Genomic DNA, 26939 nt, shown 5'->3' on the forward strand with positions numbered 1-26939 from the left:
AACTATCCCTGTATTTACCCACATAATATAATCTAACAAAAATAATTAATTTTTGTTTGACAATGCTTCCAATGTAACAACATACCAAATAAACAAGCTTAATAAATCAAGAAGACTTATTTAGAATTTGAATTTTTAGGAAGTTTGTTAAGAAGCTTAGAAGATTCTAAACCATATGCCTAAATAAGATCATAGATCACAATAAAATTTAATATTTTATTATTTACTTAACCAAGCTAACAATAATAGATCCCAAAGGCAAAAACAAAGGGTTAACTGGTTGTTAGCAAAACTTTACTCCTTTAATATTGAGAAGATTTGGTCACCAAAGACCTAATAAGAAACAAACATAGAAACCTTGTTTTTCTGTGCAAATAAAGATAAAATACTTTGTTTATAATTTCTTATCAAGAGTAGATGAACAATAAAAGAAAAATTTGTCTTTTTAACTAATTTAAGCCAATTTCCAATTGGAACCAAGTTCCAATCTTATATCACTGTACTTTTAAAATTCATTTTTTCCAATCTTAGTGAATCCTAACCATAAATATTTTTCCCCAAAGATTCCCCTACATAAACTTTCTACAACTGCTTTTTTTTAATTCAAATTTTGTCATAACCCTTATGTCTACATAGCCAGTTTCATTTTAGGAAAAATTACCTTTCTTTCCCTCAATAAAAATGTATTTTTATTCCTTATACCTTTCTTACATATCTCCTATTTTCCTATATACAGACTTGCTTTCCTTATCATTTCCAGCAGTCTCAAATACATGTATCAGAATTTTAACTCTTAAAATCTTTCTCCAGTGAGAACTAAGTAGTGACAGGTTGTTAATGGTCTATCAGACCAGAATGTTTTAGATTGGCAAATTTATGAATATATTTTATATTTTGTAGAAATGTAATTTTTATAGAACTTTTTAATAAAGCATAAATCATGCCTATTGGCAGACCAAAGTATATTTAGTTTTCTGTAATAAGAAGTGAAAATCAGATAGACCTATATTTAGTAATTAATGTTAAAACATTAACATTTTATCTTACTTTGTAAAGACTTGGACATCCAATGAATTTAATCCAATTTATTATTTAACCTAGCAAAACTTCAAAGTTTCAGGTTACCAAAGATTTTGGAAGCTATTTAAAATTTATCTATACACTGTTTTATCTATTCAACCTAATTGTTCTTAACAATTACCCATGTAAGCTTCATTAGATAAAATCAATCATTATTTTAAGTAATTTTGTTGACAAATTACAATAGTTACACCAAGAATTTAACTAATACATGCAGGTAGAATAAAAGCTAGTTATCTGTATTATATTTGATGATGATAACTCCAAAAGACATGTATACTTTAATTAAACCATCAAACTTGAATAGCTTTAATAAAAAAATATATTACACTTTGTCCAATAAAAAGTCAATTATTTTATTTCCCACTGTCAATTTTATCATGGCTTGTGGGGAAATCTGCAGTGGGCAGTTTAAGTCCAGGGGAACCCTTGGGCCTCTTCATGTTGATTTAGGAGTTGTTCCAGTTTGAACCTCATAAGGATGTGACCCAACAACTTAGGATGCTAAATCATATATATTCACAGGTATAGGAACTATCATGTTCCCAACAAGATGACAACTTTAGGTTTGTTTTGTTTTCTCTTAACCAGGTTATAAATGAGGGTTGAATAAGAGCTTAGAGATGAATTGAGAAACTATATTTGCCATGGTTTAGGGAAGAAGATCTATATACACAGAAACATCATAAAATGAGTCCTAAGGAGAGACCTCAGTTTAAAAAAAAATCTAATTTGAGTTTTCCCATCAAATATAGAGCTAACATTATAGGTCAGTTAGGGGATTTACATTTTAATTAGTTAAAGCAATAGTGGAGGGAGGTAAATGGGCTGAAGAAATCTTTAGAATTCAAGATATAGAACTAACAGTTATATATGTTCATAGACAAAAATAAGAGATGTGAGATATATTAATCTTCTATATTTCATCTTATGACCAGAAAAAAAATAACTTGGCATAAAACAGACTTCTACATTATTTCAGTGTAAATCTTCTGTACATACTTGATTATTGTAGCCTTGTACAATTTCTTGACTACTTCACTACTAATATCTCTGTAATTTGAGTAAGTAGAGCAGTCTAGTCTTCATTTCCTATCTGAATTCATTTTTTGGTAAATTCCACTAATGAAAAGAGTTTGAAATAGAAAGTTAAAATAGGAAGAAGTGGATAAGAAGACTGATTTGGGAATATTAGAATGAGGACGTGGAGAGATCTGAAAACATTCAGAAGAAATAGGCTGGTTGACAGAGTGAAAATTGATGTGAGTTTCTTTGTAGATATTCCCACTTTAACAGGATCATTCAGAAATGTTTAGTGTAGAAAAGATATTCTTTTCTATTTACGACATAAATAGTAAATGTAGTAAATAGAGCAATTGTAGATCTGTAAATCAGCATTCAGCAAAATCCATCTTACCAGTGAAAGATGGAGGGGTTAAAGAGAAAGTATAATGTGTATCTTCATATACACAAGTTTTTATTGTGAAAATCCTAAGTCTTGAAACATAAATACTTACAGTGCACTATTAATCAGAAAAGATCTAAAATTACAGAAAAGAAATAAATACTGTCTTCACTAATCTAATATACATAGAAAAACTTTCAGAAGCAGCCATAGATACAATGTACTTTGCTTAAATTTTGACTCGGTATGATCTCATACCATGGCATTATAATTGGCCAATGGATGCACTTCAGATGTAAATATATTTTCCTCAAAACTAATGAATTATATTTTCTCCACAAATTGCCCAGTAGAATAACAACTGAAAAAAATTTTTTTTTTGCTTTTTCCTATGGTTGGTTCTGTGCATTTTTGACAAAATTCCCTAAATCTGCCAAAAGCTGTCTTAAGTACACTCTATGTGTATACTAGAGGTTTATCAATTTTGTTATTTTTTCCAAAGAACTAGTTCCTAGTTCTCTAGTTCTTGGAAAAAAAATTAATAAACCTCTATCCAGACTTACCAAAAACAAAAGGGAAAGGAACCAAATAAATAAAATCACAAATGACAGAGGAGAAATAAAAGCCAACACCACAGGATAACTATAAAAGAACATTATGAAAAATTATATGCCAACAAATTGGACAACCTGGAAGAAATGGATAAGTTCCTAGAAACATATAAACTACAAAAACCAAAATAGGAAGAAATAGAAAACTTGAATAGACCAATAATCAGCAATGGAAATCAAATCAGTAATCCAATGTCTCTCAGTGAACAGAAGTCCAGGGCTGCATGCCCTCATGGGGTAATTCTGCCAAACATTTAAAGAAGAGTTAATGCCTGTTCTTCTCAAACTAATCTAAAACAATAGAAAAGAAAGGAAAACTTTCTGATTTATTGTATGAGGCTAGTATTATTCTGATAACAACCAGATAAAAATGCTACTAAGAAAGAAAACTGCAGGCCAGTTTTACTGATGAACATGGATGCAAAAATTATCAATTTATTATGAAGTAGTGGCAATTTACTATGGCAGTAGTCACAATATACTATGGTAGTAAAATTAACATTTTAGTAGTTGAGTAGAAAAATAACTTTTTTAACACCAAAGTAAGAAATATCTCAGAATTAAATTCTAAATATAATAAATAATTATAAATATCTTAATATATTTTAACTATAATCCTTAATTTTGCCATTATGGAAAATTGTATGAATCAACACAAAAGGCCCATTTAAAAGAAATTTTCATTCCTGTTTCTTTAGTTACTTGTATTTTAAATCAACATAGACACACACAACGGAATAAAATAAAGGGACACTAATTCATATATTGAATGACCAAGGGTAATTAAAATAATAATGTATGTGTAAAGAGTTGGTAATAGATTCCAAAGTAATTTTTTGTCATAAATTATCATGTTGACACCTGTGTTAGTACTAACAGTAACAGTATAACCAAAGAAACCATTACAAGTATACAAACCATATATATTAAAATGAACTGTTTTATTCTGACACTTCCATTTGGATCTGGTAGTAGCAAAATATTTCCTTTGCCTTATTAACCAGGTTAGGAAATCATTAGGTACTTTAATTTGAGTTGCAATCATTGATTCTATGCTATAAATTATAAGTAAATAAATATAATGTGGATGATGTCAACTAAAATTTTTATACATGCAATTTTTCCATTGTTTAATATCCCTTTAAAAGGTACCACTACAATTGAAAAATATGATCTCAGAACCAACAGCTGGCTACATATTGGCACCATGAATGGCCGTAGGCTTCAGTTTGGAGTTGCAGTTATTGATAATAAGCTCTATGTCGTGGGAGGAAGAGATGGTTTAAAAACTTTGAATACTATGGAATGTTTTAATCCAGTTAGCAAAATCTGGACTGTGATGCCTCCCATGTCAACACATAGGCATGGCTTAGGTAAGAGTTTAATTTTATATTGTTTTTAAAAAAATGTATCATTAGTAGATCTTTTTAAAAATTAAATATTGCTGCACATTAGTAAGATTTTATTTTATTTTAATTCCAGTATAATTAGCATATGGTATTATATAAGTTTCAGATGTACAATATAGCAATTCAGCAACTTCATACATCACCCAGTGCTCATCATGAGTGCACATTATTGGGATTTAGCCAAACCCTTAGTCAAAACATCTCCAAAACGCTGAAAAGATGAATCAAATGGTAAAAGCTTGTGAAACTTTTTTTCTTGTTTCAGATGTCATACTTGCTAACTCTGCCTCCCTTCAAATTTATTTTAAAAAGGTACCATTTTAAAAGTGATAAAATGTTTTGCAAAGAATGCATCATTAAAAAACATAAAACTAAAATAGGGAGTGTTCATCTAAACTTAATTTAGAAAAAAACAAAAAGCATTTGATGATGGAAAGACATTATGTTTCTAATCATATGAACTTTGTCCCTTCCCATAAAAGGCAAATCTGTATTTCAGCAAAAGGCTTGGGATGCTCCAAGGCGGAGATGTTTGCTTTGATTGAGGGCAACTCTAAATTATACTTAAGTCAGAGATTTCCAAGAAGTTTAAGAAAGATGAAGTGGAGACTTCTGAAACAGTTGGGAACATTGATTCTCCTGAATATTTTTCAGGGTACATCTTTCTTTAGATGACATACATTTTTAATATCTCAGAGTTTGTTTAAAAAGCATAATAGCTTTTTAAAATTTTTTGTGTTAATTTTTCCCTTTATTTTAAACATTTACATTTTCTTAAATCAATTGCTAATCTCTTTAACAATTCAGAGACATAATTCTTCCCATAATATATCTGAAAGCAATACACAAGAAACATTTTTTATTTAGTAGATATTCCAAGAAAAAATTTGTTTCCATTGATATTTTTAAATTTAATTTAGTTGTTTAAAAACTGATTTACACATCTAAAAAGTGTCAGGTTCAGGACTGGTATTGTCTTTTCCCCAAATTATCTAAAAAATTGTCTATGTCAAATGATAAACTATATAATTTTTCAGCTCATTTATGTCATTACTTAGAAAACTATCCTACAGAGAAATCATAGCAAGTTTTTAAAATCTAACTGGTATTACTAAGAAGGTAGATATGATGAAGTTATACCACTGAGATGCTAATTGAGATGGTGAAGAAGGTGGGGGGAAAGGTCAATTATGTGAATTCCCAGAGAAGCAGTTGGATAGGGGTTATTCATTGTATGTAATGTAACTTTTTTTTTTTTTTTTTTTACAGAAAGAGACACAGTGAGAGAGGGAACACAAACAGGGGTTTGTGTTGTGGAGCAGGCAGCCCAATGCAGGGCTCAATCCCAAGACCCAAGGATCATGACCTGAGCTGAAGGCAGACGCTTAATGACCGAGTCACCTAGGGACCCCAAGAAACAAATTTCTAACTAAACCTCAAAAATCCCTGTTTATTTGGTTATCACATGGGAATTTTTTTTAATCACTATAATAAAAAGCAGGGCTTAAAAAGACCTACCATGGTTTTAACCTACAAATTATGTAACCTATGAATAACCTAAGAATTACCTAAGATTCAGTATAGATGTCTCATCTCTCTTATATTTAAAAAAATGATGTTGAAATTATGCTAAAAAATAGTTTCCATTTTCTATTACATCCCTAGAAATGGTGTGTTCCACTACCTCCATTAACCTCAGTATTACAACAATGATAACCTGCCTGATACAGTGTCTATGTATATAACTATGTATGATACAATAACAATAACTATGCCTGAAAATATCCTAGGGTGAAGAGACCATGTTTAGTTTCATATCAAGATTAGTAAATTATAACGTATACACAAAACCATTTAAGAAACAAAAACAATTTTTAAGCAGCCAGTTGTTTGCAAAATGAAAAAAAATCCATTATATGTGGTGAGACCTCATGTTATTTTTATCTTCTAGGTGTAGCCACACTTGAAGGACCAATGTATGCTGTTGGTGGTCATGATGGATGGAGTTATCTAAATACTGTAGAAAGATGGGACCCTGAGGGACATCAGTGGAATTATGTGGCCAGTATGTCAACTCCTAGAAGCACAGTTGGTGTTGCTGCCTTAAACAATAAGTGAGTAAACCCAAATATGAAAGCTCTTTACTCCTAGGTTATGTGATACAACACTTTGGTGATGTGGTCCATCAATTAATAAGCATTCACAATGACGGGGACATCCTAGTAATCAGTAATAAAGGTCCTTTGTTGGAACTTTCCCTTCAGTATATGGGAAAATGCTTGTCTAAAATGAACATTTAACTAAATATTTTGTATTGTGTTGGTACTCAAGTGTAGTCCTGGACCAGCAGCATCAGCACTACCTGAGATCTATTTATAAATGCTGAATTTTAGCCCCACCCTAGACTTCATGAATCAGAACTGGCATTTTAAAAATGTCCTCAAGTGACTTGTAAGCACATTAAATTTGAGAAGCATATTTATAGGCAAAGAAGTTCCACTTTTGCCTTTGAGAAGTTACCATTTTTTTTTTACATGATGATTTATTCTTATTAAAACTTTGGTTTGTCTTGTCTAGGGCAAGTCTTTTTGTTCTCTCTCCTTCATTGTCTTCATTGTCTTGAGTGTTCAGGGTTCCCAACTCTATAATTACACCAAATCATATCTTTCTGAATCTCTCCCCTTTCCTGATCACTTGCCCGTGAAAGCAAGGTAATATATTAAAACCCAATGACATTAAAGGTTGCTAAGATCTTTGAATTGTTACATCTTCCAGGGGCTTATGCCCTTCCTGACAAAGGACCTTTAGAAACAATGACCAGCATATAGAAGGGACTTTAATGATGACAATTTCAGACACAAGAATTTATCAGTGGCAGGAGACACCCTTGTGTGTCTGTACTCACCATATATAGTCAATATTTCATATTATAACTGGGAAATTTCAACAAAGATTGTTTATAGAACCTTGTGCACAAAGTAGTAAATGTCTATTCTTAAGAGGATGCCCTGACTTACAGTGTCTTGGAGCTTAAAATACTCCTTAATCTGCTTATCTTTGGCCTGATCTCAATATCAAGTGACTTGGGAACAATCTCCTAACTATTACAGAACAGACTGAAATCATCAAATTTGACTAATTTTTGTTTTACTGACTTGTTATTATTCACAACTGAGCATGAAAGACAGTTATAAACATATGGTTTAATAAATGTTTATTTTTCATTGATGCAGGATTAAATTTAAATTAGATTAAAAATAAAAAAATTCTTCTCATCATAAGAATTGGCATTCTAAAATTTATGGAAGAAATAGGATAGCTAATATATTTTCTTAGGAAAAATCCAGTTTGTTGATTCTTATTCTCTTCATTGTTTATTAAGTTAATCTTCTTAATGACTAATATTTTTAATACTAAGTAAATCAGTTCATGAATACAAGAGGGATTTTAATGCTATTCAGTTGAACCTATCCAAAATTGTAATGTTGCTGTAGTTAGTCTTTGGAAAATCCTACCTACCCTTTTCTATTTTAATTTCCAGGTTTATTGAGGTATAATTGACAAATACTGCCAATGTTTTGACATTTCCTCTCTCTGTCTAATTTCATTTCTAACGGGATGTTTTAGTCCATAACGTCAAACTTTCATGAAAACATTGAAGCCTGGGAGTTTGAAGTAGACCTTGAAAAATGCCTTTAGGTAATTATCCATTCACGAACTCAGGCCATCCACTACAAAATACTAAGGGAGTAGAACATATAATCATAAACTTTAAATGCTTTGTACAAGGTGTGTGTGTGTGTGTGTGTGTGTGTGTGTGTGTGTGTAAAAATGCTTGTATACACACACAAATACACACACTCACACTTCTGTTCTTTTTTCCTAGGCTATATGCTATCGGTGGTCGTGATGGAAGTTCCTGCCTCAAATCAATGGAATACTTTGATCCACACACTAACAAGTGGAGTCTGTGTGCTTCAATGTCAAAAAGACGTGGAGGTGTGGGAGTTGCAGCATACAACGGATTCTTATATGTTGCTGGAGGTCATGATGCCCCTGCTTCTAGCCATTGTTCCAAGCTTTCTGGCTGTGTGGAACGGTAAAATATTTCTATTTATGTATGAATATATTAATTTTTGTTAGAAATTAGAAAGAGGGCTACTAGAAAGTTGTCTTCCAAATAAATGTTAATCCTTTCAGAAGATTTTTTTTAATTGCACCCTTATTCCTAGGCTCAAAATATTTTGAAGAACTCCCTCTAATGTATTTTAGGTGCATCATAAGAAATATATCCTTTAAATGTTCTTTTAATGTTTGATAATCACCCTATAAAACAATGTAAAAAATGGGATGCAAGAATAAAGAAATTTAATGCCAAACTATACCACTCAACCTATTCACCATCTCAAATCAATATGACTTTACTATCTTGAAAATAATATTTGTCCCCAAAGGATGAAGACTATATGGAAGGAATTTCCAAAAAAAAATGTTAATTATATTTTGAACAATAACTCTATTACAATAAGTATTTAATTTTCCAAAGATAAATTCTTTAAATGGGAGACATTCATTTGGATAAAGTGTGATAGGTTTGTTGAATAACTCAGTCATATGATTTGTAGTTATAACAATCACATTCCCTTCAAGATGTATAATAGTTAATGAGGCGCCTGGGTGGCTCAGTGGGTTAAGCCTCTGCCTTCAGTTCAGGTCATGATCCCAGGGTCCTGGGATTGAGTCCCACATTGGGCTCTCTGCTCGGCAGGGAGCCTGCTTCCCCCTCTCTCTCTGCTTGCTTTTCTGCCTACTTGTGATCTCTGTCTGTTAAATAAATAAATAAAATCTTTTAAAAAATGTATAATAGTTAAAATATATTAACTTAAGGCCAAGTGACAAATTTATAATTAGTAAAATTCTCAGAATTCAAAGATGGAAATCAGTATGGGATGATGCACTCAAAAATATTCATGGAGGAACCTAGAAAACTAGAACATAGAAATAAGTTCTCCATGAACAGAAAATATTCATGGAGAACCTAAAAAAATACAAAATTTGTATTTTGTACATACACAATATACTGAAGGGAATTTCAGGTCTAGAAAAATTCACAATGAAAGCTATGGATAAAAAGGAGAAGGAAGTGTAGATAAAAGCAGAGACTTTAGGTTGAAATGTAATTTGGGAAGACAATCAAAAATTCAAATAAGTGCCAGATCATTTTATAGTCTGAAATGTTGAAGTGGAAGATTTTGCATTTTAACTTGTAGTGAAGGGAAAATTAAATTTAAGGGGAATGGAATACACAAACAAAACAGTTTAGGGGAATTTGATCTAACAGTGATATAAAGGATAGAACTTAGAAAGAAAAGACTAAAGGGACAAATATGAATATTATAAGTTTTCTTCTGAGAAACATACCACTGAATCATAATTGATAACACTAATATTCTGTTTCTTATAGGAAATAATGACCTGCCGTAGTTTTTATGTGTGTTTTAAAAAGATTAATTATATTAAAACCATATCATCATTTTAATTTACGCAGAAAAAGTACAACATCCATTCATAATTAAAAAAACTCTCAAAAAGAAGATTAGAGGGAATATATTCAACATAATAAAGGCCATATATATGGAAAACAAACAACTAACATTATACACAATAGTGAAAGAACTCTTTTTCCTCTAAGGTCAGGAATAAGACAAGGATATCTATTCTCACCACTTTTATTCAACATAGTACTGGAAGTCTAAGCCACAGCAATCAGACAAAAAACAGAAATAATATAAATAAATAAATAAATAATGGCATCCAAATAAGCAAAGGAGCAGTCCAATTTTCACTATTTAAATATAACATGATTTCTATACCTAGAAAATCCTGAAGAATCCAACAAAAAGCCACTAGAACTAACAAATGAATTTAGTAAAGTCTCAGGAGAGAAATTCAATGTACAGAAATCTGTTTTATTTCTATATACTAATAATGAAAGAGCAGAAAGAGAAGAAAACAATCCCATTTATAATTATACCAAAGCAATAAAATATCTAGGGAAAAAAATTAGCCAAAGAGGCAAAAGTATTGTTCTCTGAAAATTATAAAACCCTGATGAAAGAAATTAAAGATGTCACCAAAACTGGAAAGGCATACCATGCTCAAAGATTGGAAGAACAAAAATTGTTAAAATGTGTATACTATCCAAAGCAATTGCACATTTAATGCAATCTTTATAAAAATATCAACATTTTTTCACAAAACTAGAATAAACAACCCAAAACTCATATGGAACCACAGAAAACCCCAAATAAAGCAATCTTGAAAAAGAAAAGCAAACCTGGAGGCATCACAATTCCAGGCTTCAAGTTATATTAAAGAGCTGTAGTAATAAAAAAATGGCATGGTACTGGTACAAAAAATAGACTTATAGATCAATGCAATAGTACAGAGAACCCAGAAATAAATCCACAACTCTATCATCAACTAATATTCAACAAAGTAGGAAAGAATATCCAATGGAAATAAGACAATCTCTTCAACAAATGATGTTGGGAGAACTAGACAGCAATATGTAAAAACAATGACACTGGATCACTTTCTTACACCATACACACACACAAAGAAAACTGAAAATGGATTAAAACCCTTAATGTTGGGGGCGCCTGCGTGGCTCAGTGGGTTGGGCCACTGCCTTCGGCTCGGGTCATGATCTCGGGGTCCTGGGATTGAGTCCCACATCGGGCTCTCTGCTCAGCAGGGAGCCTGCTTTCCTCTCTCTCTCTCTCTCTGCCTGCCTCTCCATCTACTTGTGATTTCTCTCTGTAAAATAAATAAATAAAATCTTAAAAAAAATAAAAATAAAAAATAAAATAAATAAAATCTTAAAAATAAACTTAATGTTGAACATGAAACCATAAAAATACTAGAAAAGAGCACAGGGAGTAATTTCTCTGGCAGTAGCCTTAGCAAAATTTTTATAGATATGTCTCCTGAAGAGAGGGAAACAAAAGCAAAAATAAACTATTGGGACTACATCAAAATAAAAATCTGCATCACAGATGAATAAATCAACAAAACTACAAGGCAGCCTACCGAAGGAAGATATATGCAAAGAACATGTTCAATAAAAGGTTAGTATCCAAAATATATAATGAGCTCATACAAATCAACAGCAAAAATATCTTAAATAATCCAATTTAAAAATTGGCAGAAGGCATGGACAGTTCACCAGAGAAAACATACAGATGTGATATACTTTTTTTTTTCAAAAAAACTGAAACAAAAGCATTCAGATGGCCAACAGACACATGAAAAGATGCTAAACATCACTCATCATTGGGGAAATGCAAGTCAAAATTACAACCAGATATTAATTCACCCTTGTCTGAATGGTTAAAAGCAACAATAGGAGAAAGAAGTGTTGGAGAGGTTGTGGAGGAAAGGAAATCTTCTTGCATGTCAGTAGGAGTGTAAATGGGTGCCTCTACTGTGGGAGACAGTATGGAGGTTCCCCTAAAATTTAAAAAATATAACTGCCTTATAATCCGGTAATTAAAGTACTGGGTTATTTACCCAAAATAATACAAAAAGAAAGAAAGGAATAGATGCACATGCTTATTGTAGCATTATTTACAATAACCAAATTATGGAAGTAGTCCAAGTGTCCATTGCAAATGAATGGATAATTAATATGTAGTATATATGTACCATGGAATATTATCCAGCCATATAAAAGAATGACATCTTGCCATTTATAACACCATGGATGGGACTAGAGAGTGTTGTGCTAATTGAAATAAGTCAGTCAGAGAAAAACAAATACTATATTATTTCACTCAAAAGCTGAATTTAAGAAATAAAACAAAAAGCAAAAGGAAAGAGAGAGCATGAGAGAGAGAGAAAAAAGGACTCCAAATCAGACTCAACTATAGGGAATAATAAACTGATATTTACCAGAGAGCAGGTGGGTGGGGGTGAAGTAGGAGATGAGAATTAAAGAGTAAACTCCTCATGATGAGTACTGAGTAATGTATAGAATTGTTGGATCACACCTGAAACTAATATAACACAATATGTTAATTTTAATGGGATTAAAACAAAAAAAAAATAAAAAGTTTAATTCTAAGTGACTGGCTTCCTGCTATTCAGTGTATATTTGAGATGCTTCTCCAGAGATCAGTTCTTAAGAGATGCAAAAATTTTAACATTATGCAAAACATAAATAAATATAGGGGTGCCTGGGTGGCTCAATGGGTTAAGGCCTCTGCCTTCACTCAGGTCATGATCCCAGGGTTCTAGGATCGAGCCCCACATCGGGTTCTCTGCTTGGCTGGGAGCCTGCTTCCCCCTCTCTCTCTGCCTGCTTCTCTGCCTACTTGTGATCTCTGTCTGTGGAATAAATAAATAAAATCTTTAAAAAGTAAATATAAATACACACACACACACTCACACACGTATATATAAAAGTTTCAGGTTAATCACTCCTGCCTCAAATATTTAATGTATTATAGGTAAACATGTGAGATGCTAAGATTATCCACACTAGTTCTCTCTATAGTTAGCAAAGTAATAGTTAATCACCTTTTCATTATGTTAGGTTATTTTTGTGTGTGACAAAATATACATAACATAAAATTTACCATTTAACCACTCTCAAATGTGAAATTCAGTGGCATTAAGTATGTTCACATTGTAGTGTCCAGATATTTATTTATTTATTTATTTGTCTCCTCAAACCAAAACTGTACTCATTAAACAAAAGATCACCATTTCTCCTTCACCTCAGTCATTGGCAACCACCATTTTACTTTCTGTTTCTATGAATTTGACAACTCTAGGTACCTCATAAAAGTGAAATCATGAGTAGTTATTCTTTTGTGACTGGTATATTTTATTTAAAGCATAATTCTTCAAAGTTCATCCATGTTATGCTATTTGTGAGAATTTCCTTTCCTTTAAAGCTAAACGATATTACATTATATGTACATACCATGTTTTATTTATTCATTCATTCATCAGTGAACAATTGGGTTGTTTCCAAATATTTGCAGTAACCAGTAACTCTTCTGGTTACTGCAAATATTGCTGCTATGAACTGTGCACATCATCAGCAACACTTGTTATTTTCTTTTTTTTTGTTTTATTTTGTTTTTAATAGTTATCTCAATATAGTTGAAGGAGTATCTCTTTGTGGATGAAATTTGAGTTTCCCTAATGATTAGTCAAATAATTAAGTCAGTAAAAGAAAGACAAATACTATATACAGTTTCACTCATATGTTGAATTTATGAAACAAAACAAAGAAGCAAATGGAAAGATATTTCATATGATCTCTAATACATTATTTTATCACTGCAAAGAATATTGTTGGTGTTTTGCTAGAGATTGCACTGGAGATTGTTGGTGTTTTGCTAGAGATTGAATCTGTAGGTCAGTTGGGTAATATTGCCATCTTAACAGTATTGAGTCTTCTAATCCAGAAATATGAGGTATCTTTCTATTTATTGGTGCCTAGTTTCTTCTTTCCACTGCAGATGAATTTTACCTATTTTTCTTGCCTAATTGATCTGACTTAGAGTTTCAGTAATATATTAAATAGAGGTGGTAAAATTGTCATCCTTATCTTGTTCCTTATCTTAAAGAAAAGCCTTCAGTTTTCACCACTGAGTCTGATGTTAGCTCTGTGTTTCCCATATAAGGCCTTTATTATGTTGATGTAGTATTTTTTTTCTATTATTAATTTGGTCAGTGTTTTTGTCATAAAAATATGATGGATTTTGTCATGTACTTTTATCTGCATCAGTTGAGATGCTCATGTGTCTTGCTCTCTCCTTCATCCTGTCAATGTGTCATTTGATTAGTTTTTGGATAATCACCCTTGTATTCCAGGATTGAATCACACTTTACTATGGTGTCTCATTATTTTAATAATGTTGTTGAATTGTTTCTTAGTATTATGTTGAAATTTTTTGCACCAGTATTCATTAAGGATTTTGGTCTATAGTTTATTACTGTGTCTTTGGCTTTGATGTCAGTGTAATGCTTATCTTATAAAATAAACTTAGAAGAATACTTCTTCATTATTTTGAAGAAGATAAGAGGGATTGGTGTTAATTCTCTAAATGTTAGGAAGAATTGACCAATAGGCTCTCAGCTTTCCTTAATTGCATAGTTTTAATTATTTGTAGAGAGACCACATCTTCTTAAAATTATAGCACTGCTCAGATTTCCTGTATTGTTATTGTTCAATTGTAGTAAGTGGTGTATTTCTAAAAATGTTAATCAAGGTCATGAAAATTACTGGTGTGCAGTTGTTCATAACACTTTCTTTAAATCCTCATTTTTTTCTGTAAAATTGGTACTAATACTCCCTCTTTTTCTGTTTTTGGATTAAGGAATCTCATGCAAAATTGTAGTTACTTGGGTACTTGATATTTTTAAAAAATTATTTTATTTGAATGTAGTTGACATACAATGCTATATTATTTTCAGGTGTACAACATAGCAATTAAAGTCTACGCATCATGCTATGTTGACCACAAACGTAGATACCATTACTATTACAATACTAATGCTATTTAATATTCTTGATTATATTCCTTATGCTCTTACTTTTATTCCTATGACATTCAGTCCGAAACTGGTTGTATTAACAATTATGACTCTGTTTTTTCTTTATTCATTTTATCTTAGATTCTACATATGAGTGAAATCATATAGTATTTGTCTTTCACAGTTTGCCTTATTTCATTTAACATAATATAGTCCATCCTTGTTTTCACAAATGGCAGTCTCATTCTTTTATTTTTTTTATTTATTTTTTAATTTTTTATAAGCATAAAATGTGTTTTTTTCCCTAGGGGTACAGGTCTGTGAATCGCCAGGTTTACACACTTCACAGCACTCACCATAGCACATACCCTCCCCAATGTTCATAACCCGACCCCCCTCTCCCAAACACCCTCCCCCCAGCAACCCTCAGTTTGTTTTGTGAGATTAAGAGTCACTTATGGTTTGTCTCCCTCCCAATCCCAATTGTTTCATTGATTCTTCTCCTACCCCCTTAACTCCCCATGTTGCATCTCTACTTCCTCATATCAGGGAGATCATATGATAGTTGTCTTTCTCTGATTGACTTATTTCGCTAAGCATGATACCCTCTAATTCCATCCACATTGTCTCAAATGGCAAGATTTCATTTCCTTTGATGGCTGCAAGGTATTCCATTGAGTACATATACCACATCTTCTTTATCCATTCATCTGTTGATGGACATCTAGGTTCTCTCCGTAGTTTGGCTATTGTAGACATTGCTGCTATAAACATTTGGGTGCATGTGCCCCTTTGGATCACTACATTTGTATCTTTAGGGTAAATACCCAGTAGTGCAATTGCTGGGTTTTAGGGTAGTTCTATTTTGAACATTTTGCAGAACCTCCAAGCTCTTTCCAGAGTGGTTGCACCAGTTTGCATTCCCACCAACAGTGTAGGAGGGTTCCCCTTTCTCCACATCCTCGCCAGCATCTGTCATTTCCTGACTTGTTAAGTTTAGCCATTCTGATTGGTGTGAGATGATATATCATTGTGAGTTTTATTTCCCTGATGCCAAGTGATGTGGAGCACTTTCTCATGTGTCTGTTGGCCATCTGGATGTCTTCTTTGCAGAAATGTCTGTTCATGTCTTCTGCCCATTTCTTGATTCGATTACTTGTTCTTTGGGTGTTGAGCTTGATATGTTCTTTATAGATTTTGGACACTAGCCCTTTATCTGATATGTCATTTGCAAATATCTTCTCCCATTCTGTCAGTTATCTTTTGATTTTGTTAACTGTTTCCTTTGCTGTGCAAAAGCTTTTGATCTTGATGAAATCCCAATAGTTCATTTTTGTCCTGGCTTCCCTTGCCTTTGGCGATGTTCCTAGGAAGATGTTGCTGCAGCTGAGGTCGAAGAGGTTGCTGCCTGTGTTCTCCTCAAGGATTTTGATGGATTCCTTTTGCACATTGAGGTCCTTCATCCATTTTGAGTCTATTTTCATGTGTGGTATAAGGAAATGGTCCCATTTCATTTTTATGCATGTGGCTGTCCAATTTTCCCAGCACCATTTATTGAAGAGGCTGTCTTTTCTCTATTGGACATTCTTTCCTGCTTTGTCAAAGATTAGTTGACCATAGAGTTGAGGGTCTATTTCTGGGCTCTCTATTCTGTTCCATTGCCTTATGTGTCTGTTTTTGTGCCAGTACCATGCTGTCTTGATGGTGACAGCTTTGTAATAGAGCTTGAAATCCGGAATTGTGATGCCACCAGCTTTGGCTTTCTTTTTCAATATTCCTTTGGCTACTTGAGGTCTTTTCTGCTTCCATATAAATTTTAGGGTTATTTGTACCACTTCTTTGAAAAAAATGGATGGTACTTTGATAGGAATTGCATTAAATATGTAGATTGCTTTAGGTAGCATAGACATTTTCACAATATTTGTTCTTCCAATCCAGGAGCATGGAACATTTTTTTCATTTCTTTGAGTCTTCCTCAATTTCTTCCATGAGTACTTTATAGTTTTATGAGAATAGATTCTTAGCTTCTTTGGTTAGGTTTATTCCTAGGTATCTTATAGTTTTGGGTGCAATTGTAAATGAGCTTGACTCCTTAATTTCTCTTTCTTCTGTCTTGTGGTTGGTGTAGAGAAATGCAACTGATTTATGGCATCGATTTTATATCCTGACACTTTACTAAATTCCTGTACAAGTTCTAGCAGTTTTGGAGTGGAGTCTTTTGGGTTTTCCACATATAGTATCATATCATCTTCAAAGAGTGATAGTTTGACTTCTTCTTTGCTGATTTGGATGCCTTTAATTTCCTTTTGTTGTCTGACTGCTGAGGCTAGGACTTCTAGTACTATGTTGAATAGCATTGGTGATAATGGACATTCCTTCCGTGTTCCTGACTTTAGCGGAAAAGCTTTCAGTTTTTCTCCATTGAGAATGATATTTGTGGTGGGTTTTTCATAGATGGCTTGGATAATATTAAGGTATGTGCCCTCTATCCCTACATTTTGAAGGGTTTTGATCAGGAAGGGATGCTGCACTTTGTCAAATGCTTTTTCAGCATCTATTGAGAGTATCATATGGTTCTTGTTCTTTCTTTTACAATGTATTGTATCACATTGATTGATTTGTGGATGTTGAACCAACCTTGAAGCCTTGGAATAAATCCCACTTGGTTGTGGTGAATAATCGTTTTAATGTACTGTTGAATCCTATTGGCTAGTATTTTGGTGAGAATTTTCGCAACTGTGTTCATCAAGGATATTGGTCTGTAGTTCTCTTTTTTGATGGGTTCCTTGTCTGGTTTTGGGATCAAGGTGATGCTGGCCTCATAAAATGAGTTTTGAAGTTTTCCTTCCATTTCTATTTTTTTGGAACAGTTTCAGGAGAATAGGAATTAATTCTTCTTTAAACGTTTGGTAGAATTCCCCTGGGAAGCCATTGGGCCTTGGGCTTTTGTTTGTTTGAGATTTTTGATGACTGTTTCAATCTCCTTACAGGTTATGGGTCTGTTCAGGTTTTCTGTTTCTTCCTGGTTCAGTTGCGGTGTTTGTATGTCTCTAGAAATGCATCCATTTCTTCCAGATTGTCAAATTCGTTTGCATAGAGTTGCTCATATTATGTTCTTATAATTGTTTGGATTTCTTTGGTGGTGTTAGTTGTGATATCTCCTCTTTCATTCACGATTTTATTTATTTGGGTCATTTCTCTTTTCTTTTTGATAAGTCTGGCCAGGGGTTTATCAATCTTATTAATTCTTTCAAAGCACCAGCTCCTAGTTTCATTGATTTGTTCTATTTTTTTTTTTTTTGGTTTCTATTTCATTGATTTCTGCTCTGATCTTTATGATTTCTCTTCTCCTGCTGTGTGTAGGGTTTATTTCTTCTTTCTTTCTTTCTTTCTTTCTTTCTTTCTTTCTTTCTCTCTTTCTTTCTTTCTCTCTTCTTTCTACAGCTCCTTTAGGTATAGGGTTAGATTGTGTACTTGAGACTTTTCTTGTTTCTTGAGAAGGGCTTGTACTGCTATATATTTTCCTCTCAGGACTGCCTTTGCTGTGTCATACAGATTTTGAAACTTTGTGTTTTCATTATCATTTGTTTCCATGAATTTTGTCAATTCTTCTTTAATTTCCTGGTTGCCCCATTCATTCTTTAGAAGGATGCTCTTTAGTCTCCATGTATTTGGGTTCTTTTCAAATTTCCTCTTGTGACTGAGTTCTAGCTTCAGAGCATTGTGGTCTGAAAAGATGCAGGGAATTATCCCAATCTTTTTATACTGGTTGAGACCTGATTCAGGACCCAGGATGTGATCTATTCTGGAGAATGTTCCATGTGCACTAGAGAAGAATGTGTATCCTGTTGCTTTGGGATGAAATGTTCTGAATAGATCTGTGATGTCCATCTGGTCCCGTGTGTCATTTAAGGCCTTTATTTCCTTGTTGATCTTTTGCTTGGATGATCTATCCATTTCAGTGAGGGGAGTGTTAAAGTCCTCTACTATTATTGTATTGTTGTTGATGTTTGATTTGTTTATATAGTTGGCTGCTCCCACATTGGGTGCATAGATATTTAAAATTGTTAGATATTCTTGTTAGACAGACCCTTTGAGTATGATGTGGTGTCCTTCCTCATCTCTTATTATAGTCTTTGGCTTAAAATCTAATTGATCTGTATAAGGATTGACTCCCCTGATTTCTTCTGATGTCCATTAGCATGGTAAATTGTTTTCCATCCCCTCACTTTAAATCTGGAGGTGTCTTTGAGTCTGAAATGAGTTTCTTGTAGGCAACATGTAGATGGGTTTTGTTTTTTTATCCATTCTGATACCTTGTGTCTTTTGATTGGGGCATTATCACATTAATATTCAGGGTAACTATTGAGAGATATGAATTTAGTGCCATTTTATTGCCTGTAAGGTGACTGTTATTGTATATTGTTTCTGTTCCTTTCTGATCTACTTTTAGGCTCTCTCTTTGCTTAGAGGACCCCTTTCAATATTTCCTGTAGAGCTGGTTTGGTGTTTGCAAATTCTTTCAGTTTTTGTTTGTCCTGGAAGCTTTTTATCTCTTTTTCTATTTTCAATGATTGCCTAGCTGGATATAGTATTTTTGGCTGCGTGTTTTTCTTGTTTAGTGCTCTGAATATATCATGCCAGCTCTTTCTGGCCTGCCAGGTCTCTGTGGATAAGTCTGCTGCCAATCTAATATTTTTACCCTTTTATGTTACAGACCTCTTTTCCCAGGCTGCTTTCAGGATTTTCTCTTTGTTGCTAAGACCTGTAAATTTTACTATTAGGTGATGGGCTGTGGACCTATTCTTGTTGATTTTGAGGGGGATTCTCTGCACCTGCTGGATTTTGATGCTTGTTCCCTTTGCCATATTAGGGAAATTCTCTCCAATAATTCTCTCCAATATACCTTCTGCTCCCCTCTCTCTTTCTTCTTCTTCTGGAATACCAAATATTCTAATATTGTTTCATCTTATGGTGTCACTTGTCTCTCGAATTCTCCTCTCGTGGTCCAGTAGCTGTTTGTCCCTCTTTTGCTCAGTTTCTTTTCTCTCCGTCATTTGGTCTTCTATATTGCTAATTCTTTCTTCTGCCTCATTTATCCTAGCAGTGAGAGCCTCCGTTTTTTATTGCACCTCATTAATAGCTTTTTTTTACTTCAACTTGATTAGATTTTAGTTCTTATATTTCTCCAGAAAGGGCTTTTATATCTCCCAAGAGGGTATCACTAATATCTTCCATGACTTTTTCGAACCAGCTAGAACCTTGAGAATCATCATTCTGAACTCTAGATCTGACATATTACCAATGTCTGTATTGATTAGGTCCCTAGCCTTTGGTTCTGTCTCTTGTTCTATTCTTTTTTGGTGAATTTTTCTGACTTGTTATTTTTTCCAGAGTAGAGTATATCAAGGAGCAAGTAAAATACTAAAAGGGTAGCAAAGACCACAGGAAAATATGCTTTAACCAAATCAGAAGATACCCCAATTCGTGGGGGGGAGAAAAGGGATGAAAACAGGTTCAGGAAAAAAATTAGCAATTAAAAAAAGAAAACGAGGGACGCCTGGGTGGCTCAGTTGGTTAAGCAGCTGCCTTCGGCTCAGGTCATGATCCCAGGGTCCTGGGATCGAGTCCCACATCAGGCTCCTTGCTCGGCAGAGAGCCTGCTTCTCCCTCTGCCTCTGTCTGCCTCTCTGTCTGCCTGTGTTCGCTTGCTGTCTCTCCCTCTGTCTCTGACAAATAAATAAAATCTTTAAAAAAAAAAAAAAAAGAAAGAAAACGAATAAAGAAAAAATATAAAAAAAGAAAAAATGCATATATTAGATAAACTAGTTAAAAAAAACATTAAAAAAGAAAAGGGTAAAAATTAAAAAAAAATCAGCAGAAGAAGAAAAAAATAAAAAATAAATTAACTGCAAGACTAAAGAATCGGGAGAAAGCCTTGAGTTCAGTGCTTTGTTTTCTTCTCCTCTGGAATTCCGCTTCTCTCCTTGGTATTGAATCTGCACTCCTTGGTAGGTGAACTTGGTCCTGGCTGGATTTCTTGTTGATCTTCTGGGGGAGGGACCTGTTGTAGTGATTCTCAAGTTCTTTGCCCCAGGCAGAGATGCACCTACCAGGGGTCGGGCTGACTAATCTGCTCGGGTTCGCTCTCGGAAGCTTTTTTTCCTTGAACCCTTTCTGTAGAGTTCTGGAGGATGGGAATGAAAATGGCAGCCTCTCAGTCTCTGGCCCAGAGGAGCTGAGAGCTCGGGGCCCCACTCCTTAGTGCACCCTCAGAGAATAGTGCCCAATCACTCCCATCTCCCTGGCCTCAGGCCGTGCTCCCAGTTCACCCAGGCTGCGACCGGTTCAAGGTAACCCCGAGCTCAGAGCTCACTCCTCGGCTCTGTCTCTGTAGCCAGCTTCCCCGTTCTAATACCTGCAAGCTCTGTGACACTCTGACACCCCTGATCCTTCTGTGATCCTGTGGGACCTGGGAACACGCTGACTCCGCGTGGGCTTCACCCCAGTTTAGCCTCTGGAGCGATGTCCCTCAGTGGAACAGACTTTTAAAAGTCCCAATTTTGTGCTCTGTGTCTCCACTGCTTGCCGCGAGCTGGTAACTTCCCCCACAGTCTATTTTCCCGTTGCTGTGGATTCACTTCTCCGCCAGTCCTACCTTTCAGAAAGTGGTTGATTTTCTGTTTCTAGAATTGCTGTTCTTCTCTTCGATCTCCCGCTGGATTTGTAGGTGTTTGCAATGTTTAGATAAGCTATCTAGCTGATCTCCTGCTACCTGATGTAGCCTCAGCCTGCTACTTCTCCACCATCTTCTCTACTACCCGGCAGAGTCTCATTCTTTCTTTCTTTTTCTTTTTCTTTCTTCTTCTTTTTGATTTTTTTTTTGGCTCCAAAATATTCGTGTGTGTGTTTGTGTGTGTGTGTGTCTTCCTGGTCCATTTATCTATTGGTGGAGACTTAGGTTGTTTCTATATTCTACTATCGCAAATAATTCTTCAATAAACATAGGGGTACATGTATCTTTTTGGATTAAGATTTCAATTTTCTTTGGGTAATTTCACCCTGTATTGGAATTACTGGATCATATGGTATTAATATTTTTAATTGTTGAGAAACTCCCATACTGGTTTCCACAGTGGCTGAACCAATTTACATTAACAACAATTTATCAGGTTTCTTTTCCTCCACATCCTCAGCAACACATTACTTCTTGTCTTTTTTAGTTTAGCCATTCTGACAGGTGTAAGTGAGTTATTAAGATAACTGATTATGGTTTTTATTTCCATTTCTCTGATGATTGCTGATGTTGAGCAAATTTTCAAGTCTCTGTTGAATATCTGAATGTCTTCTTTGGAAAATTGTCTATTCAGATGCTCCACCCATTTTTAAATCAGATTCTTTACTTTTTTGTGTTGAGCTACGTAAGTTCTTGGTATATTTTGGATATTAACCCCTTATTATATAAATCATTTGCAAGTATCTTCTACTGTTCAGTAGATTGTTTTGAGTTTTGGTGTTGGTTTCCTTATCTATGAAAAAGATTTTTTTTAATTTTTATGTACTCCAATAGTTTATTTTTTCTCTGCTTCTCTTGCCTATGGAACCCAGTTTAGAAAATGTCACTAAAGCTCATGTCCAAGAAATTACTTCCTGTGTTCTTTTCTAGGAGTTTTATGGCTTCAGATCTCACCTTTATGTGTTTATTCCTTTTTGGGTTTTTTGGTGTGTGGCTTTAGAAAGTGGTCCAGTTTTACTCTTAAAACTACCTATGCAAATAAAAAAAAAGGTGTCTGTGCTGTTTTCACACCATTTCTTTTTTTTTTTAATTTTTAATTTTTTATAAACATATATTTTTATCCCCAGGGGTACAGGTCTGTGAATCACCAGGTTTACACACTTCACAGCACTCACCAAAGCACATACCCTCCCCAATGTCCATAACCCCACCCCACTTCTCCCAACCCCCTCCCCCCAGCAAACCTCAGTTTGTTTTGTGAGATTAAGAGTCACTTACGGTTTGTCTCCCTCCCAATTCCATCTTGTTTCATTGATTCTTCTCCTACCCACTTAAGCCCCCATGTTGCATCACCACTTCCTCATATCAGGGAGATCATATGATAGTTGTCTTTCTCTGCTTGACTTATTTCGCTAAGCATGATACACTCTAGTTCCATCCATGTTGTCGCACAGGCAGCAACCTCTTTGACCTCAGCTGCAGCAACATCTTCCTAGGAACATCACGAAAGGCAAGGGAAGCAAGGGCAAAAATGAACTATTGGGATTTCATCAAGATCAAAAGCTTTTGCACAGCAAAGGAAACAGTTAACAAAATCAAAAGACAACTGACAGAATGGGAGAAGATATTTTCAAACGTCACACCATTTCTTAAAGAAACTATCTACCCCCTCTTGTATATTCTTGCTTTCATTGTAATAGCTGAATTGATCATATAATTGGATTTGTTTCTGAGTTCTCTTTCTTGTTCCACTGTTCCATGTGTATATTTCTCTGCCACGTCCATACTATTTTGATGACTACAGCTTTGTAGTGTATCTTAAATTCTGGAATTTTGTGATACCTACAACTTTCTCAAGACTGATTTGGCTAGTCAAGGTCTTTTATGGTTCTATACAAATTTTATGATTTTTTGTTTTAGTTCTGTAAAAAATGCTGTTGGTGCTTTTATAGGTATTGCATAGTCTGTGTATATCACTGTGGATAATATGGACATCCAAACAATATAATTTTTCCCAATCCATGAGCATGAAATATATTTCCACTTGTCATGTAGCATTCAATTTCTTTCATCAGTGTTTTATAGTTTCCAGAGTACAGGTCTTTCATCTCCTTGATTAAATTTATTCCTAGGTATTTTATTCTTTTTGGTGCAGATGTAAATGGAGGGTTTTTTTTCTTATTTCTTTTACTGCTACTTCATTATTAGCTTATGGAAATGCTACCAGTTATGGGGTATTAAATTTCTATCCTGAAACTTTGCTGAATTCATTTATTACTTCTAGTAGGTTTTTTTGGTGGAATCTTTATGTTTTTTCATGTACAGTATCATGTCATCGGAAAATAATGACAGTTTAATTTATTTTCCAATATGGATTCCTTCAGTTTGTCTTTCTGTTTTATTGCTGTACTTTGTTGAATAAAAAGTAGGGAAAATGGACATCTATGGATTTTTCCTTACAATAGAGGAAAAGCTCTCAGTTTTTCAACATTAAGTAAGTGTTGTCACCTTTGAGAAAGATGTTAGCTCTGTCTTTTTCATAGACAGCCTTTAGTACACTGAGATGTGTGTTTTTTATTCTGAGAAGATGTTGAATTTTGTTAAATGCTTTTTCTTCATCTGTTCAGGTGATTTATTTTTTAATTCCAGTACAGATAACAGGCAGTGTTATATTAGGATCAGGTGTACAATACAATGATTCAGAATTTCTATGTCTTATTCCATGCTCATCATGATGATTGTACTTGTAGTCCCCATCACTTATTTCATCTGTTATGCCACACACATCCCCTCTGATGATCTTCAGTTTGTTCTTAGCTAACAGTTAAAAGTCTGTTTTTAGGGGGTTCTCTTTTTCCTCTTTGATCATTTGTTTTGTCTCTTAAATTTCACATATAAGAGAAATCATATGGTGTTTGTCTTTCTCTGACTGACTTATGTCACTTGGCATTATACCCTCTTGACCCAGCTATGTGTTGCAAATAGCAAGATTTTTTTTTTTATGGCTGGCAATATTCAAGTATGTGTGTGAGAGAGAGAGAGAGAGAGAGAGAGAGAGAGTGTGTGTGTGTGTGTGTGTGTGTGTGTGTGTGTGTGTGTTTATAATGTTTGTCCATTCATCTGTTGATGGACTCTTGGTCTGCTTCCATAATTTGGTTATTCTAACTAATGTTGCAGTAAAAATAGGGGGAATATATATTTAATCAGGGGTTTTTTGCATTCTTTGCATAAATACCCAATAGTGGAACTTATGGATCATATAGTAGCTCTAGTATTAATTTTTTGAGGAACCTCCACACTGTTTTCCACAGTGGCTGCCCTAGTTTGCATTCCCACCACCAGTACACAAGGGTGGCTTTCTCTCCACATGCTCACTAACACTGTTGTTACTTGTACTTTTGATTTTAGCCATTCTGACATGTGTGAAGTGATATTTCATTGTGGGTTTGATTCTCATTTCTCTCAGTATGAGTGATGTTGAACATCTTTTCATGAATCTGATGGTCATCTGTATTTCTTCTTTTGAAAAGTGTCTATTCATATCTTCTATTCATTTTTTATTAGAAAACATACCTAGAAAAATGTTGCTACAGTCCATGTCACAGAAATAAATGCTAGTGTTCTCTTTGAGAATTTTCTAGTTTCAGGTCTCATACTTAGGTCCTTAATCTATTTTGAGTTTATTTTTGTGCATAACAAAGTTTTCCAGTCACTTTTTATTTTTTATTTTTTTTATTTTTTTTAAAGAATTTTATTTATTTATCTGACAGAAAGAGATCACAAGTAGGAAGAGAGGCAGGCAGAAAGAGAGGAAGGGAAGCAGGCCCCCTGCTGAGCAGAGAGCCCGATGTGGGACTCGATCCCAGGACCCTGAGATCACGACCCGAGCCGAAGGCAGTGGCTTAACCCACTGAGCCACCCAGGCGCCCTCCAGTCACTTAAAAAAAATATATATTTTATTTATTTATTTGACAAACAGAGATCACAAGTAGGCAGAGAGGTAGACAGAGGGGGTAGGGGAAGCTGGCTCCCTACTGAGCAGAGACCCCCCCGACATGGGGCTCAATCCCAGGACCCTGGAATCATGACCTGAGCCAAAGGCAGAGGCTTTAACCCACTGAGCCACACAGGGACCCCATCCAGCCATGTTTTTTAGCACATAGCTCTCAGTTTTCCCAACACCATTTGTTGAAAATGCTGTCTTTTTCTCCATTGCAGATCCCTGCCTCTTTTGATGAAGATTAATTAACCATATAACTGTGGTATTATTGCTGGGATCCCTATTCTGTTCTATTGATATATGTGTTCATTTTGTGCCAGTACCATAGTTTTGAATACTATAGCTTTGTAGTAAATCTGGAATCATGAAATCCACAGCTTTAGTTTTCTTTTTCAAAATTTATTTGCTTATTGGGTCTTTTTTTGGTTCCATATACATTTGAGAACTATTTGTTCTAGTTCTATGAAAAATTGTATTTTTAAGGGTTTACATGAATCTGTAGATTGCTTTAAATACTATGGAAATTTCAACAATATTTGATCATCCAATCCATGAGCTTAGGAAAAATTTTTCTTTTTTGTGTGTGTGTTGTGTTTATTTCATCATTGATTCATAGTTTTCAGAGTACAGATCTTTCATCACTTTCGGTAAGTTTACTTCAAGTTATTGTATTGTTTTTGATATAATTGTAAATAGGACTTTTTCTTAATTTATATTTCCCCTACATTGTTATGGATATAAATAAATGGAATGGATTTCTGTATATTGATTTTGAATCCTGAAACCTTCCTGAATTTATCCATTCTAGTAGTTTTTATGGCCAAGTCTTTAGTGTTTTCTATACATAGCATCAGGTCATCTGCGAATAGAGCTCCTCTAGATGCAAGGTTAGGTTAGTTGTTTGGGATTTTTCTTGCTTCTTGAAGTAACCCTTTATTGCTATAAACTTTCCTCTTAGAACATATTTTGGTATATTCCAAAGACTTGGGGACATTATATTTTCATTTTCATTAGTCTCCATATATATTTTTGGTTCACTCTTTGATTTCTTGGTTGGCCCATTCAACGTTTAGTAGCACATATTCAACCTCTATAAATTTGCATTCTTTCTAGACTTTTTCTTGTAGTTCATTTCTAATATCATAGC

General features: G+C 34.1%; 1 protein-coding gene across 2 annotated transcripts in view; it reads left to right on the forward strand.

The window, feature by feature from the left end:
• KLHL4 (kelch like family member 4) overlaps positions 1 to 26939 on the forward strand; it is a 166385-nt gene that overhangs the window by 127992 nt on the left and 11454 nt on the right. For both annotated transcript variants that reach the window (XM_032331382.1, XM_032331383.1), the window contains exons 7-9: positions 4245 to 4469; positions 6457 to 6619; positions 8392 to 8604. In XM_032331382.1, the coding sequence (XP_032187273.1) occupies positions 4245 to 4469; positions 6457 to 6619; positions 8392 to 8604 (601 nt within the window). The remainder of the gene's footprint in view (positions 1 to 4244; positions 4470 to 6456; positions 6620 to 8391; positions 8605 to 26939) is intronic.

Source organism: Mustela erminea, chromosome X, assembly GCF_009829155.1.
Source record: "Mustela erminea isolate mMusErm1 chromosome X, mMusErm1.Pri, whole genome shotgun sequence".
Taxonomy (NCBI): domain Eukaryota; kingdom Metazoa; phylum Chordata; class Mammalia; order Carnivora; family Mustelidae; genus Mustela; species Mustela erminea.